This window comes from Dermochelys coriacea, chromosome 8 (assembly GCF_009764565.3).
Source record: "Dermochelys coriacea isolate rDerCor1 chromosome 8, rDerCor1.pri.v4, whole genome shotgun sequence".
Lineage (NCBI taxonomy): Eukaryota > Metazoa > Chordata > Testudines > Dermochelyidae > Dermochelys > Dermochelys coriacea.
The window spans coordinates 98323388-98343488 of record NC_050075.1 but is presented as its reverse complement, the minus strand read 5'-3'; the positions used below and the strand labels follow the sequence as shown (position 1 = coordinate 98343488).

At 42.5% G+C, this 20101-nt stretch overlaps 1 protein-coding gene across 4 annotated transcripts in view; it reads right to left on the bottom strand.

Annotated features, from left to right (window-relative positions):
* The window catches only part of RAB3B (RAB3B, member RAS oncogene family), a 126456-nt gene that overhangs the window by 90718 nt on the left and 15637 nt on the right, over nt 1-20101 (bottom strand). For 3 of the 4 annotated variants that reach the window (XM_038414969.2, XM_043490853.1, XM_038414970.2), the window contains one exon: nt 12987-13214. In XM_038414969.2, the coding sequence (XP_038270897.1) occupies nt 12987-13214 (228 nt within the window). Of the gene's footprint in view, nt 1-12986; nt 13215-19831; nt 19850-20101 lie in introns of those variants that run through there. The other variant, XM_043490854.1, reaches the window with a different exon arrangement.

Sequence of the window (20101 nt, the reverse complement as noted above, 5' to 3'; positions counted from 1 at the left end):
TCTCCAAGTACATGGGACTGAGGGTATAAAACAGAACACAGTGGCCCCATGCTTGGCTCTTTACTCCTCCCCCCACCTACACTGCAAGCAACAAAGACACTCAGAAGACTGAAGACTCCAACAGAGGAGACTGGCCCAGGTTTCAAAGATGAAACCTGTGTAGTATGAACTACAAGATCCAGTGCAGTAAGAAAAACCGCTTAATCTAGATGTTGCCCCATCTAATAGGGTTGAAAGTTTAGACTCCGTGCTTATATTTTATTTTATTTTGGTAACCATTCTGACTTTTCGCCTATCACTTATAATCACTTCAAATCTATCTTTTGTAGTCAATAAACTTGTTTTACTGTTTATCTTTACCACTTTGCCTGAAGTGTTTGGTAAAGCTGCTCAGGTTTACAAAGGCTGGTGTATATCCACTTTCCATTGGTGAAGTGATGAACCAATTAATAAATTTGCACTGCTCATCTTGAGCAGTGCAAGACAGTATATTCCTGAGGTAAAGGCTGGGAGCTGGGGGGATTCAGCTGGTGCCTTTCTCTCTGAGATTCCTGAGAGGCTCTGGGAACATTCATGCAATCTAGCTGGGTATGGGGCTCCACATGTGGTTGTGCGGAGTTATAACAGCACCTGGAGGGGTTAGCAAAGCATTGTGAAAGACAGCCCAGGCTGGAGAGTTAAGGGGGCACAGTGGTCCCACAATTCCAGGCTGCACCCCGGGGATCCTGTCACACCACTGACTTCAATGGAGTTACTGCTCAGATATAGTGGTACGAGGGCAGAATCAGGCCCAGTTTATCTTTAGAGTCATGCATAACTACTGCATACATTTGTTAAAATAGAGAATCATTGCATCTTTTTGAGAAACAAGATGATAGCAGCATTTAACCTAGAGTAGGTTTTTATAAAGAATTTATCAGAAATATATTGGGAACTTGAAGCTGTGAAAACAGATGACTCTCTCTTCCAAAATGCATAATTATCTTCTTGGGGAAGTGTATAATTAACATTAAAATATAACAGTTTACAATTATATTAAGCACTATGACATTCTATTTTTATCTCTTTAAAAAGAAAAATTAACTTATTTATCAGCATTACTTCTTGAAGTCTCCTCCCCATCAGGTGTGCTCCATAGTAACACTATCATTCAAGTGACAACTAATGCAAATGGCTTTTTAAAATATTACATATTTGCCTTCCGGGCAGCTACAGCTGGATTGCTTTTTTAAAAAACGGAAACAGCTATTCAGCTTAATTAGTGGTTGTCAGGTTTCGATTTGCCAGCACCCTTTCCACAAAAACAGAATGACATTACTTTTCACCTTATTCACAGCTGTGCATGAGTGCTGAAGAATGTGTCTCTCTCTAACATTCATCAAAGCTATTAATACCCGCTAGCCAGTTTAGCATTGGGAAAACTTCTGCTAATGGAATAAACTGTAAACTTTCTAGAACCTTCAGAGTCTGTTTGTCTGTATCCTGAAATCATATTGGAGTCTAAAGATCCTTTGTCCATCTGAATATCAAGTCCTTTTTTGCCTTTTAATCTGATGCCCAATTTAAAATCTAGGTGTTAGTCTACACTTGAACTGCTACAGTAGCACAGCTGTGCCACTGTAGCACTTCAGCATAGCCCCTCACTACTGCAACAGAAGAGGATCTCCTGTCAGTGTAGTTAATCCACCTCCCTAAGTAGCTAGGTTGATGGAAGAATTCTTTCATTGGCCTAAAACTGTCTACATGGGGGCTAGAGCGGCTCTATTATGTCATTTAGGTATGTGGATTTTTCACACCTCTGAGCAATGTAGCTGGGTCAACTTAACTTTTGAGGGTAGACCTAACCTTTCTTTCAATGGAGAGTTAAACATAGTTTCTGAATTGGTGTACACTGAAAAGTTACATTGCCATACTTATGCCTCTCAGGGATGTGAAAAATCCACACTCCTGAGAGACATTGTTAAGCCGACCTAGCCACCGGTGTAGATAGTGCTAAATAGATGGACTAATTCTACCATCGACCTAGCTACCACTTCTCAAGGAGTGGGATTACCTATAGCGATGGGAAAACCCCTTCCATCACTGTATGTGTCTCATTGACGCGCTGCAGCTGTGCCACTGCAGCATTTTAAGTATAGAGAGCCTCAGTTATATTATCAACTGCTGAATCCCCTGGCTCATTTTATCGTGCTTATAATTATTATTAACCATTTTTATTGTGGTAGCACCTAGAGCCAACTGAGAATGGAATGGCAGTGTGCTGGCCATTGTACAAAAACGTAGCAAGAGACCATCCCTGCCCCAAAGCGTTTACAGTCTAAATAGACAAGACAAATAAAGGGGGGAGGAACGGGGTAACATTTAATGTCATATCATTTTTGTGGTTTTTACAATTATTTGTTTTTAAAACACATGACCTTTTCCCCTCTCTCCCCTGGCTGCTGTGTGAAAGATCCACATAAAGAGCAGGGGAAACTGACAAGTTTCAGAGTAGCAGCCGTGTTAGTCTGTATTCGCAAAAAGAAAAGGAGTACTTGTGGTACCTTAGAGACTATCAAATTTATTTGAGCATAAGCTTTCGTGAGCTACAGCTCACTTCATCGGATGCATTCGGTGGAAAATACAGTGGGGAGATTTATATACACACACAGAGAACATGAAACAATGGGTTTTATCATACACACTGTAAGGAGAGTGATCACTTAAGATGAGCCATCACCAGCGGGGAGGGGAAGGAGGAAAACCTTTCATGGTGACAAGCAAGGTGAGCCATTTCCAACAGTTAACAAGAACGTCTCAGGAACAGTGGGGAGTGGGGTGGGGGGGAGAAATAACATGGGGAAATAGTTTTACTTTGTGTAATGACTCATCCACTCCCAGTCTCTATTCAAGCCTAAGTTAATTGTATCCAGTTTGCAAATTAATTCCAATTCAGCAGTCTCTTGCTGGAGTCTGTTTTTGAAGTTTTTTTGTTGAAGGATAGCCACTCTCAGGTGTGCATCCGATGAAGTGAGCTGTAGCTCACGAAAGCTTATGCTCAAATAAATTTGTTAGTCTCTAAGATGCCACAAGTACTCCTTTTCTCCTTACAGTGTATATGATAAAACCCATTGTTTCATGTTCTCTGTGTATGTATATAAATCTCCCCACTGTATTTTCCACCAAATGCATCCGATGAAGTGAGCTGTAGCTCACGAAAGCTTATGCTCAAATAAATTTGTTAGTCTCTAAGGTGCCACAAGTACTCCTTTTCTTTTTAGGGGAAACTGACTAACTGAATGAAGACAAGGTGCTTTCCAATGCACAAATAAACACACTGAATTTTAAAAAAAAAGTTTCTCTAATGTCTTTCTTGTCTGATAATCTTAGGTATTACTTGTAACAATAATAGGTTATAAATTGGTAGGCAGAAGTGTTAATTTTTAGACGGACACCATCATTTAAAATTACATTTCTATATGAAAACTTTGTACTTATTACAGTTACAAGCAACATCTAAGACGATCATGACTGAAAAATCAGCAAAAACAAACAAACACACACAAATTTCAGTTTGTGCACTTTGAGTGAAATTTACCTGTTCTTGAGCTAGCACAGGCCTATATACCATTTAAGTGCCATTAACCCAAAGAATCACATATCCATTGTGACTTAAACCAATATTCACATAAACATATTAAACATGTGGAAACCAGTTAAACAATAAATAAAACCATTCTTGAACCATCCCTTCCTAAAATCAAAATCACTTCCATTCATTCACGCGACATCCCTCTGGATCTATACAATATGCCTTTTACTGGTTGCTAGGCAACCTGAACACAGTTCTAAGTAGTAGCTGTCTATGTTTGTTAAGAATGTACAAAGTTACCCCTGTGATTTATTTATTTTTTTAAATAATGAGGAAACACCATAACCCCAAATAGAATGGCTTTCCTTTCTGATCAGTAATTAATATCTCTGGGAATACAGAACTGTTTGTCAAGAGACAGGTAATCCTGAAACACACTTATGGCAAGATTATAAATTAGCTTCTTACAAATATGCAGTAGATGAGATTCTTTCTGACAAGCGGGTTTTTTTTTTTTTAAAAATGCCAATGGTATAAATGAATACACTGTAACCAGCTTTTATGAACTGTGTTTATAGAGAAATCCTAAAACACAAAATGGCTTATTCATTATCCTTCACCAATTCAATTCATTTCTGGAAAATTCTAATTTAAAGCAATTTATTCCACCCTTTGTACAAAACCACCTTCATAAACAAAAGCAGAACAATATGCTGGATGAGTAAAAATTACAGTGCATATAACAAAGTACACAGAGGTGTGGTGGGTTTTTTTGTTGTTTTTACTGAATTTAATTATTACATTTCTTATTCCCTCTCAGGGCAAAATATGCCATTTTGCACTCCAGTAATAGAAGTTTTATAAAGCAATTTTGACTTTAAAAATATTATTCATGTTTTTGTTCTTTAATATGTTTCCTCCTATTCCCAACCCAAAAAGTAAAAACACTATTCACGGATCTCAAATATTTTCCAAATAGGAGCATTTATTAAATTCCTGACTCAAACTAGAACACTATGGGGAATCCTGTTATACGGACTGATTAGGGCCCTCCTTTTTGATCATTCCACCTAACTAATCATTAAATCTTTGTGCATAAAATGTGAACTTCCTAAAACAAACATGAACAGAAATAAGATCTCCATCTTGCAAACACAGATCAATTTCTACTAGACATTTTAATGCCAAAGCACATTAGCCAGGTTAAAATGGTCTCTGACTGGCAAGCTGTTACGGTCTTTACTGATTGGCACTCAAAAAAGGTGTGAAATTCTCTCATCTTTCAGAGTAGCAGCCGTGTTAGTCTGTATTCACAAAAAGAAAAGGAGTACTTGTGGCACCTTAGAGACTAACAAATTTATTAGAGCATAAGCTTTCGTGAGCTACAGCTCACTTCATCGGATGCATTTGGTGGAAAAAACAGAGGAGAGATTTATATACACACACAGAGAACATGAAACAATGGGTTTATCATACACACTGTAAGGAGAGTGATCACTTAAGATAAGCCATCACCAGCCGCAGGGGGGGGAAAGGAGGAAAACCTTTCATGGTGACAAGCAAGGTAGGCTAATTCCAGCAGTTAACAAGAATATCAGAGGAACAGTGGGGGGTGGGTTGGGGGGGGGAGAAATACCATGGGGAAATAGGTTTCAGAGTAGCAGCTGTGTTAGTCTGTATTCGCAAAAAGAAAAGGAGTACTTGTGGCACCTTAAAGACTAACAAATTTATTAGAGCATAAGCTTTCGTGAGCTACAGCTCACTGCATCCGATGAAGTGAGCTGTAGCTCACGAAAGCTTATGCTCTAATAAATTTGTTAGTCTCTAAGGTGCCACAAGTACTCCTTTTCTTCATGGGGAAATAGTTTTACTTTGTGTAATGACTCATCCATTCCCAGTCTCTATTCAAGCCTAAGTTAATTGTATCCAGTTTGCAAATTAATTCCAATTCAGCAGTCTCTCGTTGGAGTGTGTTTTGGAAGCTTTTTTGTTGAAGGATAGCCACTCTTAGGTCTGTTATCGAGTGACCAGAGAGATTGAAGTGTTCTCCAACTGGTTTTTGAATGTGATAATTCTTGACATCTGATTTGTGTCCATTCATTCTTTTACGTAGAGACTGTCCAGTTTGACCAATGTACATGGCAGAGGGGCATTGCTGGCACATGATGGCATATATCACATTGGTAGATGCGCAGGTGAACGAGCCTCTGATTGTGTGGCTGATGTGATTAGGCCCTATGATGGTATCCCCTGAATAGATATGTGGACAGAGTTGGCAACGGGCTTTGTTGCAAGGATAGGTTCCTGGGTTAGTGGTTCTGTTGTGTGGTGTGTGGTTGCTGGTGAATATTTGCTTCAGATTGGGGGGCTGTCTGTAAGCAAGGACTGGCCTGTCTCCCAAGATCTGTGAGAGTGATGGGTCGTCCTGCAGGATAGGTTGTAGATCCTTGATGATGCGTTGGAGAGGTTTTAGTTGGGGGCTGAAGGTGATGGCTAGTGGCGTTCTGTTATTTTCTTTGTTGGGCCTGTCCTGTAGTAGGTGACTTCTGGGTACTCTTCTGGCTCTGTCAATCTGTTTCTTCACTTCAGCAGGTGGGTATTGTAGTTGTAGGAATGCATGATAGAGATCTTGTAAGTGTTTGTCTCTGTCTGAGGGGTTGGAGCAAATGCGGTTATATCGTAGAGCTTGGCTGTAGACAATGGATCGAGTGGTCTGATCTGGATGAAAGCTAGAGGCATGTAGGTAGGAATAGCGGTCAGTAGGGTAGTGTTTATGTGACCATCGCTTATTAGCACCGTAGTGTCCAGGAAGTGGATCTCTTGTGTGGACTGGTCCAGGCTGAGGTTGATGGTGGGATGGAAATTGTTGAAATCATGGTGGAATTCCTCAAGAGCTTCTTTTCCATGGGTCCAGATGATGAAGATGTCATCAATGTAGCGCAAGTAGAGTAGGGGCATTAGGGGACGAGAGCTGAGGAAGCGTTGTTCTAAGTCAGCCATAAAAATGTTGGCATACTGTGGGGCCATGCGGGTACCCATCGCAGTGCCGCTGATTTGAAGGTATACATTGTCACCAAATGTGAAATAGTTATGGGTCAGGACAAAGTCACAAAGTTCAGCCACCAGGTTAGCCGTGACAGTATCGGGGATACTGTTCCTGACGGCTTGTAGTCCATCTTTGTGTGGAATGTTGGTGTAGAGGGCTTCTACATCCATAGTGGCTAGGATGGTGTTTTTAGGAAGATCACCAATGGACTGTAGTTTCCTCAGGAAGTCAGTGGTGTCTCGAAGATAGCTGGGAGTGCTGGTAACGAAGGGCCTGAGGAGGGAGTCTACATAGCCAGACAATCCTGCTGTCAGGGTGCCAATGCCTGAGATGATGGGGCATCCAGGATTTCCAGGTTTATGGATCTTGGGTAGTAGATAGAATACCCCAGGTCGGGGTTCTGGGGGTGTGTCTGTGCGGATTTGTTCTTGTGCTTTTTCAGGGAGTTTCTTGAGCAAATGCTGTAGTTTCTTTTGGTAACTCTCAGTGGGATCAGAGGGTAATGGCTTGTAGAAAGTGGTGTTGGAGAGCTGCCTAGTAGCCTCTTGTTCATACTCCGACCCTATTCATAATGATGACAGCACCTCCTTTGTCAGCCTTTTTGATTATGATGTCAGAGTTGTTTCTGAGGCTGTGGATGGCACTGTGTTCTGCATGGCTGAGGTTATGGGGTAAGCGATGCTGCTTTTCCACAATTTCAGCTCGTGCACGTCGGCGGAAGCACTCTATGTAGAAATCCAGGCTGCTGTTTCGACCTTCAGGAGGAGTCCACCCAGAATCCTTCTTTTTGTAGTGTTGGCAGGAAGGTCTCTGTGGGTTAATATGTTGGTCAGAGGTGTGTTGGAAATATTCCTTGAGTCTGAGACGTCGAAAATAGGATTCTAGGTCACCACAGAACTGTATCATGTTCGTGGGGGTGGAGGGGCAAAAGGAGAGGCCCCGAGATAGGACAGATTCTTCTGCTGGGCTAAGAGAATAGTTGGATAGATTAACAATATTGCTGGGTGGGTTACGGGAACCATTGTTGTGGCCCCTTGTGGCATATAGTAGTTTAGATAGCTTAGTGTCCTTTTTCTTTTGTAGAGAAGCAAAGTAGGTTTTCCTCCTTCCCCCCCCCCCCCCGCGCTGCTGGTGATGGCTTATCTTAAGTGATCACTCTCCTTACAGTGTGTATGATAAACCCATTGTTTCATGTTCTCTGTGTGTGTATATAAATCTCTCCTGTTTTTTCCACCAAATGCATCCGATGAAGTGAGCTGTAGCTCACGAAAGCTTATGCTCTAATAAATTTGTTAGTCTCTAAGGTGCCACAAGTACTCCTTCTCTCATCTTTGAAAACATAAAAGAAAAATCAAAGAAACTACTACTAGAGTGAGCCTCCCACCAAATTCTCCATTGTTTTGATCAATGTAAGCAAAAGGCAAAGCCCATAAGCACCAAGAGGGAGTGGTTCTAGGATAATAATTCTGATTCATAGTGATTAATAATTACTATGAGGTACACTCTGTCACGGAGTGTGGAGGAGTCCGGGGCCTGTACCCCTCTTCCTGGGATTCACTGTGACTCTCAGCCAGCCAGTAAAATGCAAGGTTTATTGGACAATAGGAACACAGTCTAAAACAGAGCTTGGGGTACAACCAGGACCCCTCAGCCAAGTCCTTCTGGGGGAGCAGGGAGCTTAGACCCCGGCCCTGGGGTTCCCTGCATTCCACCACCCAGCACCAAACAACTAACCCCCCTCCCCCTCTCCCCCAGCAGGCTCTCTCTTGCAGCCTTTTGTCCACATTCCCAGGGCAGAGGTGTTACCTCCCCCTCCCCATCCTGGGTCAGGTTACAGGCTCTCAGATATCCCATCCGCAGGGAGTGAAACTCCCGTGCCACATTCCCAGGTCAACACTCCCCACTTCCTGCTGCGTCACACACTCACTACAACTGGATTTCTTCCTCCCCCCTGTCCTACATATAGTAGATAAAACTTTTATAGATAGCCACTCAAGTGCCACTACAATTCTAGTCTGCCATCTTTTTCAGTTTGACAGTCATGAAGCCCTATTGAATGATGTAGCCTTGGCAAAGCAGAGAACATTATAGGTCCCTAACAATGTTGCTCCATGAAATTTTATGTGTGTGTGCATGCATGCACGCAAAGGAAACTCAAAGGGTTCTTTAAATAATTGCATCATCCTTCTTACAGTAGGAAATAATTTTGTATTAAGATTGATCAAGTAAGAGTTGCTGCTAAATTCCATTGGCCATAATTTAAATAAAAAGAAAAAAGTTAGCATGACCTTGTCCGGAAAGCCACAAAGTAAAACAGTTAAATTTCCAATGAGGTTTCATTTAATCCAGAGTACCACATGCCTGGCCATTGTTTATATTAGCCAACATCGGACCCATAATTCTCTACTGGAACAGCTCCAGCAGGGCCAGAAGCCTCCAGTTTCAGCAGAGCTCAGTTGGTTTTAACTACTGTGTTGTTTAACGCTCCAACAAAGCCTTATTAATCTTCTATTAGTTCTAACCCAGTGCACCTGCACTAGTGGAGTGCTGCTGGTGTAGACAGATCTGTATAGTGAATGTGCTCTTTCAAGTTCAGTGGCCGAATGGTGTTGATGCCCCAAATCAGTCAAGGGCTACTTTTACAGCTAATGCATTTAGGATGAAATTCATTCCCGTGCAGAAGGCCAGCACAAAAGCTGGGCACCTTTTAAGTCCCATCCTACTTATGCCCTCAAAATAGGATTTAAGTCATGTGTAGGTAGGGTGACCAGACAGCAAGTGTGAAAAATCAGGACAGAGGGTGGAGGGTAAGAGAAGCCTATATAAGAAAAAACCCCAAATATTGGGACTGTCCCTATAAAATTGGGACATCTGGTCACCCTATGTGTAGGTTTTGTGCTGACTCTGCACAGTGATAAATTTCATCCATCGTTATCCAGACACTGTCAAGGTAAAAAGTAATGGGCCTAATTCTCCTTTGCCTTACATCTCATGTAATAAGAAAAGGAGTACTTGTGGCATCTTAGAGACTAACAAATTTATTAGAGCATAAGCTTTCGTGAGCTACAGCTCACTTCATCCGATGAAGTGAGCTGTAGCTCACGGAAGCTTATGCTCTAATAAATTTGTTAGTCTCTAAGGTACCACAAGTACTCCTTTTTTTTTTGCGAATACAGACTAACACGGCTGCTACTCTGAAAAATCTCATGTAATGTTTTGCATCCACTTCACAAAGGTGCACAAGATTCAAGGCATTAGAGAATCAGGTCCCACAAATTTCAAAATGAGATATCTTATTTCCTATGTTACTAATACACTTTGCATTATTAAAACAAAGAATTTTCCAATTATTTTTCAAGATGTAAGCTGTTTGTTTACTTTTTGCCCTTCATAGCTAATAGCCAATTTCATTTTGTTTATAGTCAGTTTCACCCATTGGTCTGCTCCTCATGCACTAATACAAAGAAAAGCCTAACCTGCTCCCTCATTCACATTGAATAGTATCTTTCTCTGCATATGGTCTCATTGAAATCAATGGGGAGTGGTACCATCCGTTTTTAAGCAGATTAGAGCCTAATGTAGGCTCTGTAAATCACTTTTTAAAAGAAAAGTAGTAAAATTAATACCAGGAGATACATTTATAAGAAAGCAATTCCCTTCATTCACCTACGAGCACTCAGTTGCATTTTGTGCCTTTTAAGGGCTCAGCTTTTGGTCTGTTAATAGCCACCACTACCGTGCTTAGTTTGATGCTTACATTCAGATTACAGATTCAGGTTTATGACACGAGCAAATGAGCTCAAAATAGGTTGAAATATTAAGTGGTTTTAAAAGGTACCTACTTAAAATCTTTGTTAAAACTCTTAAGTCATGGTTCATATTATGGATCTCTGAAAGGGATATTTAAATAAAAGCACGTCACCTTGGAATTATTAAGTACTTAATTTTTCATTCTAAAATAGTCTTTTAAGTCAATATACACTAATGTTGTTGATACTCTAATATTACAAATCCTGCTATTTTAGTGACTTCTCTCTGAAAAATGGTATATTATCTCTTTTCAAGTTTAAGGCTTTTCCAGAAGATTTCAAACATATTTTATTTAAAACTTTTGATTAATTCAAAATTTTATTTAGAATGTTCTTGATAAACCTCACATAACTTTATTGAGTTTGTCTTCCTTTTACAGACTTTATTAACAGCAGGGACATGACGTCCTGTAATAAAGTCAAACACAGGAGGAGAAACATGTTTAATTTGGTAATGGCTTTAAACTCTGAAATATCCTCATAACCCAAACACTAACCCAAACCCAGATAATTTCACAGCTAGATCTGTGCCAACCTATATATCAGTTTTATTTTATTACCATAATCTAGCAACATGGCAAAGATTGTGTTGCTATTAAATCTGTTGTACATTGCACCTGAAGACATAAGAGATCAAATTAATTATATATTTACTAAGGAAAATGCTTTAGTTAAAAAAAAAATCCTCCACTCTAAAATCAGGACAGCAGTAGTTCAGAATGAAGTGCTTTGTACAGTGGTATATTTTAATCTAGAAACTAAAGGATTAGTTATGAATCCATTGCATATGGATTAATTAGAACACTGTGCATCTGCCATTTTTCTATTGGCCAGAAATGTCTGGAAAATGATAACACATTGCTTCAACTAACCTTATATCCAGTGCCTCTGTTTAATTAGTCTGGAGACAAAGCTATACAGAGAACCATTTTAAGCTGCTGCAGATGGCTTTCTGGAAGTTGGTTTGATAGCTGCCCTTCTCTCCCTGTTTAATAGTTTTTTCATGTATTTAATACAAATGGGAGTATTTTGCTAGGGAATTTCCAAGTGGGTGCTTTGTAATTGTTCAGAACACAAAAGCCTGAGCACAGCTTTCCAACACAGTTTGAATGCAAATTTTCTGGGGTATTTGAAGGGTTAAACACTATCAGGGTCAATTTTGCTGCATAAATGCATTTCAAGTCATCTGTCACATGTGATAAAAATGTTTCTAAAACATTTGCACTTCATAAAAGAAACATGATAAACTCCTAGCATGGTTGCTTAGATGTAGCCCTGTGCTTTACTCTGTTGCTCAGGAATCTTAGATCTTTTGCTGACTTGACAGTGAAATTCTGGCTCATTGCAGAAATTATATGACAGGGTTTCTGTATGAATCTCTCCTGCCAGTTGACATTTGATGTGGTTTCACCAGACATGGCTTTTAGCACCCTTTAATGGAATGGCACCCACCTCTCACAAGTACCCCCTGGCCACATGCATGTGCCTGTACTCTCTTTCAGTTCCTGGTGACCCTGTCAGCAGTTTCAATGATTCAGCCCTCCAGCTGAGTCCCACACAATCTGAAGTTAATACAAACAAAACGAACAGAGACAGTGCAACAGAGACCTATCACAAGGCCTCTCAGTCTCTACACAATCCCAGGCCAGGTATGAGCTGTACCCTGAGGCCTTCCTCTCTGGAGGCAATGGTTTTGCCCACTCTGGTACTTTCTGGCCGCAGCTCTCCAGCTGGGCCACTAACAGTTCAGGTGTGTCAAATATTAGGCCACTTCCCCAGTGGCTAATGTCTGCTTCCCGCGCAGTCTCTCTAGGGCACTTGGACGGCTTGTCTACTGTTCCTTTTCTGTGACAGATGTGATAGGTAAGGCTACGATTTAGTCATGGGTATTTTTAGTAAAAAAGTCATGGACAGGTCATGGGCAATAAACAAAAATTGATGGCCCGTGACCGGTCCATGACTAAATCTTGGGGGGGGGGCTGCTCTGGGGAGGAGCGGGGGAGCTGCTGCTGGGGGCGGGGACCAGAGGGCCAGCAGCCCCAGCTTCTGGGGGCCGAACCCGGGACCACTGCTCAGGAGGTCCCTGAGGCCAGCTGCACCGGCAGCTGCAGAAGGCATGGAGGTCGCAAAAAGTCACGGAATCCATGTCTTCTGCGACCTCTGTGACAGACATGGAGCCCTAGTGATAGGACCCAGAGGCCTCCACCAGGGGGCCTCTGAGCCTGCTACACCATGTCACAAACCCTCACACCCTGTAGCTATGTGTGGGAGGACCCTCAGTAGTTGGAGTGAACTCACCTGTTTCTGCTCAGCAGTGCAATATTGCAGGAAGATGCAAATATATTTGGTGGATATGAGCTGATCAGATTTAGAGTTTCCAAGGGTGCGGAAAAGATACAACCACACAAAACCCTATGAATAATAAACCTAGAATAATCCAAGATTTACTTTCAGAAAGCCAAATGCTTCAAATTATTTTGCTCTTAGCATTTATGATTACTTTTTCTGGTATATCTTTGCTCAGGTTTAAATAGAATATTTGGATAATGCCAGCACTTACCCAGATCTGCAGTTTCACCCGCTTGTCATTCCTGTAAACAGTTTTCACTTTGAAGTCAATTCCAACTGTGCTAACAAAAGCTGGTGTGAAAGTGTCATCAACATATCTGAAGAGGAAGGATGTTTTGCCCACGCTGCTGTTGCCGATGATCAGGAGTTTGAACATGTAATCGAAATTTTGGTCTGAAGCATCGTTGTGTCTGTATCTGGCATCTGTTACTGAAGCCATCTAAGAAAATTACAATGACAGAGAGAAAATTTAAAAGTAGTTTAGTGTTAACTGTCCTCAACTCAGCACCTCATGCTTAACATAAGCTTTCGTGAGCTACAGCTCACTTCAATGCATCCGATGAAGTGAGCTGTAGCTCACGAAAGCTTATGCTCTAATAAATTTGTTAGTCTCTAAGGTGCCACAAGTACTCCTTTTCTTTTTGCGAATACAGACTAACACGGCTGCTACTCTGAAACCTGTGATCATGCTTAACATGTATCCCTTCTTTCTGAAGCGTTTTAAATGGGGGAAAATACACTTTGAAATCACCTATGTGGGGCCTAATTTTTAGCTCCCAGCATGTACCAGTGCATATAGAGGCAGCTCTAGCCCACTCCTGGGGGCCTTAATCAGGAATATTTGTGGGAGGGGCCTTCCCTACCCACAACTCATACTAAAAAATTGAACGGGGGGCCCCAAGCAATTGCTTAATCTGCTTATGCACAGCACCGACACTGAGAGCACGTGTAATTTTCAAGCCCAGGCTATAAATGTGATGTGCAGATCTGGATTCATCAAAGGGATAAATTGGTGATTTTAGGTTTTTCAAATATTAACAGAGAAACAGCATTCTTATTCAAATTACAGCGTACTTCAATAAGCTGCTAAGAAGTGAAATCTCCATTACAATGCACTAGCTTGGCAGCTGGGACAATTCATTTAGGCAGCCACAGTGGGCAGGTAAAGAGAAACAGTTTCAGTAATGACTACTAGAGAAAACTATCATTTCCTAAATACCAAACTGTGCTAGGTGTGCGGGTTATCTATCACTCGAAAGGATCTTTTAAAGTTTTCTATCAATATTGAAGAAGAAAAAAAGTCTCACTAAGTCCATCCATTATTTATCTGCTTTCAAAATAGTAATTAATAAAAATGGCATGTGTGTGGAATGGAATGGCATAGAGGAACTGTCAATGGCATTGTGACAGGTTATACTACCCCTCTGGGTTTCCAGAGGATACTGGCCCCGAGGCCAACTGAGAAGAGTTACTTAAAATCCCCTCTCTCTCCTGTGCTCCTTGGTAGGATTTAGTGACCATGCAGAAAAAGGTTAAATTATCTGAAAAGTCAAGGTAGCTGGAACTCATCAGGCAACCATAGCTCATTGCTTTAACTCATTGCTTTAACTTTAAGGCAGGAAAAGAGACACAAGGTAGGAAAGAGAATACCTTCTACAGGACCAGCTTCTGCTGGTGAGAGTGACAAGTTTTTGAGCTTACACAGAGCTCTTCTTCAGGTCTCCTGGGACCAATACAGGTACAACAACACTGCATAAGGCGGGAAAAAACAGGCAGGGGCTGCTCTGACTAGAGAAGGAGACTGTGGAACTCAGTCAGAAAAGAGGTTTCTGTTTATCTTTTCATCGCTGTTCATGTAGATAACTGGGGATGTGGGCCAGGCTTTAGCCTCTCCACAAATTTAGGGATTGCATCAATAAAGGAAACACTGACTTTGGAACAGAAGTTTGTTTATCTCACTTTATCAAAAGTGGACAAATGTAGTCGTGGTGCAAAACTACTCATTAAAGCAATGTTCAACAGCTATTACAGCCACCACCTCCCGAATAAAAAGAGTTGTCTATGTCCCTGCTGTTTGTATCCTGTTAGGGGAACATTTTCATTTATGGACTGTGTGTGTGTCACTGAGAGGAGAGGCAAGAGGGCCTGGAGTAGTTAGACCTGTGACAGATACATGGAGTATTTCATTTCTAGACCACTGGTTCAAATCTAGCCTGGGGCAACAGTGACCGGCGGTTGATGACTGTTCAGTGGTTTATGTGAAATGAGACAGTCTGAGTGGAGGCAGCCATCTTCTAACATCCCTCTTCTTGCTGGCAGGATCAGAGGTCAAGGACTGAATGGGCCTACAGACAGAACTCCCCACTCATCCCAGAAAGTTATTCTATCCCATTGTATTCCTGAGCAAATAGTACAGAGCACAAATTGTCTTTGGGAATCAGACCCCCACGGAGGGGGTGTTCGATTTTTTTAAACCGTCACAATGGTCACTATCATGCTGCCTTCCCCTTCTATTACTCCCAGGATGAGGAAGCCTGTTGTTGCTTATCCACCGCTAGAGGGAGCCTGCTGCCAGGTAAAGGAGGCAGTGAAAGGAGCTAGGCGTAGTGCACTAAACTCTCCCTACCCTCAAGACTCGCAACTCCCCTAAAAGTCATTGTAGCCTGCTGCCTTATCAGGGGGAGGCAAAGGAGAGGAACCAAGACTGGTACAGGGAGTTTAAGGCCAGAAGGGGCCATTAGATATCTGTTCTGACCTCCTGTATATTACAGGGCATTAAATTTAATCCAGTTACCCCTGTAACCTGGATTCCTTAAGTCCCTTTGATCCCAGTGGCTGGACTAGAGTCAGGGCCTCTCTTTCAAACATCCCACAGAGAAAAGTCACTCCCTTTAGTCCCACAGTTCCCTACTTTCTATTCACCTTTGGTGTCCCCTCCCATTTATTGTGGAAAGTTATTGACACCATAAATAAAGAATCATTGCACTGAAGTGATAGAAAGGACTGTTTACTCTCATGGTGTGAATCCCATGGCATCTTACCTTCCTGCTTGAAGAATGTTATGTTCCCGCTCTTTTGGAACTTTGTCACACAGTGCTACCCATATTTGGGCCCAGGTGGGTTGAGCACTATGGAGCAGAGGAATCCTATCCAGTACTTGACCTAAGGCCTCATCTACATACAGAATTCCACCAGTTTTACTAAAATCCATTTAAAACCAATTTCATTAAACTGGTACACAAACCCATCCAATTAAACCAGGATTATATCAATTTCTTATGGAATTATGCAAAATGCAAAACCAAAATAAACCTAGTTTAAATCAAAGTAAGTGTCCATGCAAGGGTTTGCATCAGTTTAATTACATTAGTTTAAAGTCATATCTTTAGTTAAACTAATGCAATCTGGACTACAAGGCCTACCTGTTTTACAGACTATACAATGAGTACAGTTTATTCAAGAGCACCTAAAGCAACAGTTAAACACTCAGTTATATCGCTGCATGCAGCAAAAACTTCTGCACAATTACCCTAGGAGTGGCTGAGATTCTGTCACATTATATATATTTTTATTTTAATATTAAATGAGGCCAATATCCTTTGCAAACTCACCAACAAGACATAGTATGAATTTTCTTCTCAAACAGAAAAATATTATTTTATTCATGACTTTTGGATCCGAGTCGGAATTTTAAAGCACAGGTTCTAACTAGCTGCTCACTCACACACACACACACACACACAGCCCTAATTTCTGATATTGGAAATTTGGTCATTTATTATACACCGAAGAAGAGCCGCCAGTTTTTCTGTCTGAATCACTGTGTACTTATCCCCATGATGGAAGAAAGTCAGAGGCTTCACATTTAAAAGCGCCTACTCTTCTTGATACACATATCACCACCAGTGCTAATGGGACTATGTGCTGATGGGCAGGAGATCATTTTCTTCATTTCATATTCACTCAGAGAGACACAAGGTGGATGAGGTAATATCTTTTATTTATTTACCCATATGCACTTGGCATACCAGATTCATCACCATCATCACTTAAAGCCTGGTCATTTCTAGAATTACAGTTTGACTTCAACTGACAAGTGACCCACTGATTAAATCTGAATCAGTCTCTTCTGTCAGGTTTCACCTCTGTGGAATCCATTCACCAAATCTAACATGTTTTTTAAAATGAAATACTGCTGCTATCCCTGGATCCACAGACTGTTATAATCAAAAGGGCAAACAGCTACAAATGCTACTTTCAAATCTCTGTTAAAAAAAGTAATTACAGAATGTGACTGGCCAGTATAGCTTTCAATTGAAGCACAGTTTAAAAAATAAAAAGTGAGTGATTCTTGGAAAGAACATTCTGCTGTTTTCACAGAAGAACAACTCTAGATTGGCTGTACAGAGATTTTGCTGGACTCAAGATCTGTTAGCTAAACCACAGCAATCATAAGAGGAGTTAAAAGTCACAGCAGTATCGGGGGGTGGCACAAAGTTTCAAAAACTCTTTCAAGTTCAATTTTCTTGCTTGAACTTTTGCCCCCCTGTGACAGTTTGGGAAATCTATCTTTGTACCGCTTACACATTCTGTCTGATATTACGTACTCTCTATATTTATGGGGGCGGGGTCATTAAACTTTGATGGCTTTCTCTTCAAATGGAAGCACCCTATGTCAATGAGCTAGCTACCACTTAGAAAAACCAGAGCACTCAGGTGACCTGGTAACCAGGCAATGATCATCTGACTGAGGGCAGGGGAAGAAGGCTGGTATTTGAGGATGACAAGGGGGTCACCTGACATAGGGGACTGTCTGAATGTTGTAAGAGGAAGGTATTGTTCCTGGCCATTTTAGAGAGCAGAAGGACACTGACTGGAAGTAGTGTTTAAAATGCACCTGGTCACAATTGGTTTCAGGGGTAGCAAAATGAAATTTCTGAATAGCAAGCTGGGTCGCTGAAGGAGTGTACATTTTTAGCTCTACCTTGGGGGGCGGGAACTCCCCTCTGATTGGCTACTTTAACACCTCCTGGAGAGGAGCCACCACCAATTAGGGCTCCTGCAGGAAGCAGACAGCACTTGTTCTTAATCCCCCCAGCCTCCAAGTGAGAATCTGGTACCATTCTCACATGAGAAGAGAGGAGGAGAGAGAAGAAAGAGCCTAGCAGCTTCTGTCAGCTCTGATCCCTCTCCCATACAATGTGAACAATGGGACAACTTCTCCCCTCTCCCTCCCTGCAATACCTGGCCTGGAAAGGGGGAGAGGGCACTCTGCTCCAGCTCCATCAGGCCTTAGAGAGGAGATGTAGAACCTCAGGAGCAGTAGAAGTGAGGCTGAGGCAAATGAGAGCCAAATTGATGGGGGGACAGGATTGATTTGGGGGTGGTGGGCAGGTTTAATTCTTTGGCAGGGGGACTTGCAGATGTGGGGGTGATTAAAGACTCCCCACTCTTTTCAGATCACTGTAAACACTGACTGAAAGAGTCAAAAAGATGGTACTCCATGGTCCAGAGAAGAAGCCAAGAGCTACCGGGGAGAAAGGGGCGGGAGAGAATCCTACCACCTCAGAGCAGTGTTTCTCAACCTCTTTGATACTAGTGACCAGCTTGCTGTCTTCCTAAACTGTGTCAGGGAGATCTCAGGGACTGGCGCCTATCCAAGTCATCGAGAAACATTGCCTTTGGAGGACTTTGATTAAATCATAGGAACAGAGGATATAGGACTGAAAGAGGCCTTCTGGCTCACCGAGTCCAGTCTCCAGATATTGCAGGGAATCCTGCCCTCTAATCCCATCCAGAAACTTAAACTCCATCTTAAAACTAGATAGGTTGTTTGCCCTATTGGAAGGCTGTTCCAGAACCTCATTCCTCTAGTGGTTAGAAGAAGGTTTCTAATTGCCAGCCTAAATTGCTTCATAGCCAGTTTATACCCCTTTGTTGTTGTGCCAAGGTTTCCCAAATCCCAAAGAACTCTCAGGAGTGGTGAGGAATCTCAGGCAGGCTATGGTGTATGAGTGTCAGAGTGTGGCTGCAACATAACAACCTCTGCTGGCCAACTGTGGCACTCCTGGTGGTCCCTCAGTTCTCCACACACCCAGTCTGTGCTGGAGATGTGGTTTAGCCCTCTGGCCAAGTCACAAACAAAACTTAACCCCTTCTGGGGTTACAAAAGTCCAACTAAGAAGTCCCACAAACAAAAAGGTTTTTCTGCTCTTTGGGGCTTCTCTTCAGTCTGCCCTCTGGGCCCTGTTCCCAGTCACTTTCTGGGCTACCTTAGAGAGTCTTTCTGGCTCTGGGACAGACCAATCATCTGGTTCCCCTAGAGTACCACTCTCAGTCCCTCCTGGACTCTGTTCCTTGTGTCCTTCCTGGCTCTGGTATAGAGCACTGGGCCCCAAAGCTGGTTCCCCTGGATTACCTGGCCTCCTGCAGATGCTGGCTCAAGGCCTTCCACAGGAACCTATCCACTCTCTGTGGTTTCACTCAAATGGAGCTAGGATGACCAGATGTCCAGATTTTATAAGGACAGTCCTGATTTTGGGGTCTTTTTCATAGAATATCAGAGTTGAAAGGGACCTCAGGAGGTCATCTAGTCCAACCCTCTGCTCAAAGCAGGACCAATCCCCAATTTTTGCCCCAGGTGGCCCTAAATGGTCCCCTCAAGGATTGAACTCACAACCCTGGGTTCAACAGCCCAATGCTCAAACCACTGAGCTATCCCTCTCCCCACCACTTTCTTATATAGTGTCTATTACCCCCCACCCCCGTCCCAATTTCTTACACTTGCTGTCCGGTCACCCTAATTGGAGCTCTCTCAGCCCTTTTATAAGACCTGGGTGTCCATTAAGCCAGTGGTCCCCAAAGTGTGGGACATGCCCCCCTACGGGGTCACAGAGGAATGTCCCAGGGGGCACAGCAGGGTCTGGGCCAGCCCCCACAGGTAGTGGGGAGGAAGCACTACCCAGCCCCACCCTGCCCCTGCCCCTGCCCAGCCCTGCCCCCCCCCTGCATCCTTGGACTTAGCCCCTGGCTCCCAGCCCAGCTACAGATCTGCACCCAGTCACGGTCCCGGCTGCCATCCCCAATCCAGCCACAGCTCTAATGCCAGCCCCAGACCTGCGGCTCTGGTCTTGGCCCCTAGCTCCTGGCTGGCTGCAGCTACAGCCCTATCATAAATATAAAGGGAAGGGTAAACACCTTTAAATCCCTCCTGGCCAGAGGAAAAACCCTTTCACTTGTAAAGGGTTAAGAAGCTAAGGTAACCTCACTGGCACCTGACCAAAATGATCACTGAGGGGACAAGATACTTTCAAAGCTAGAGGGGGA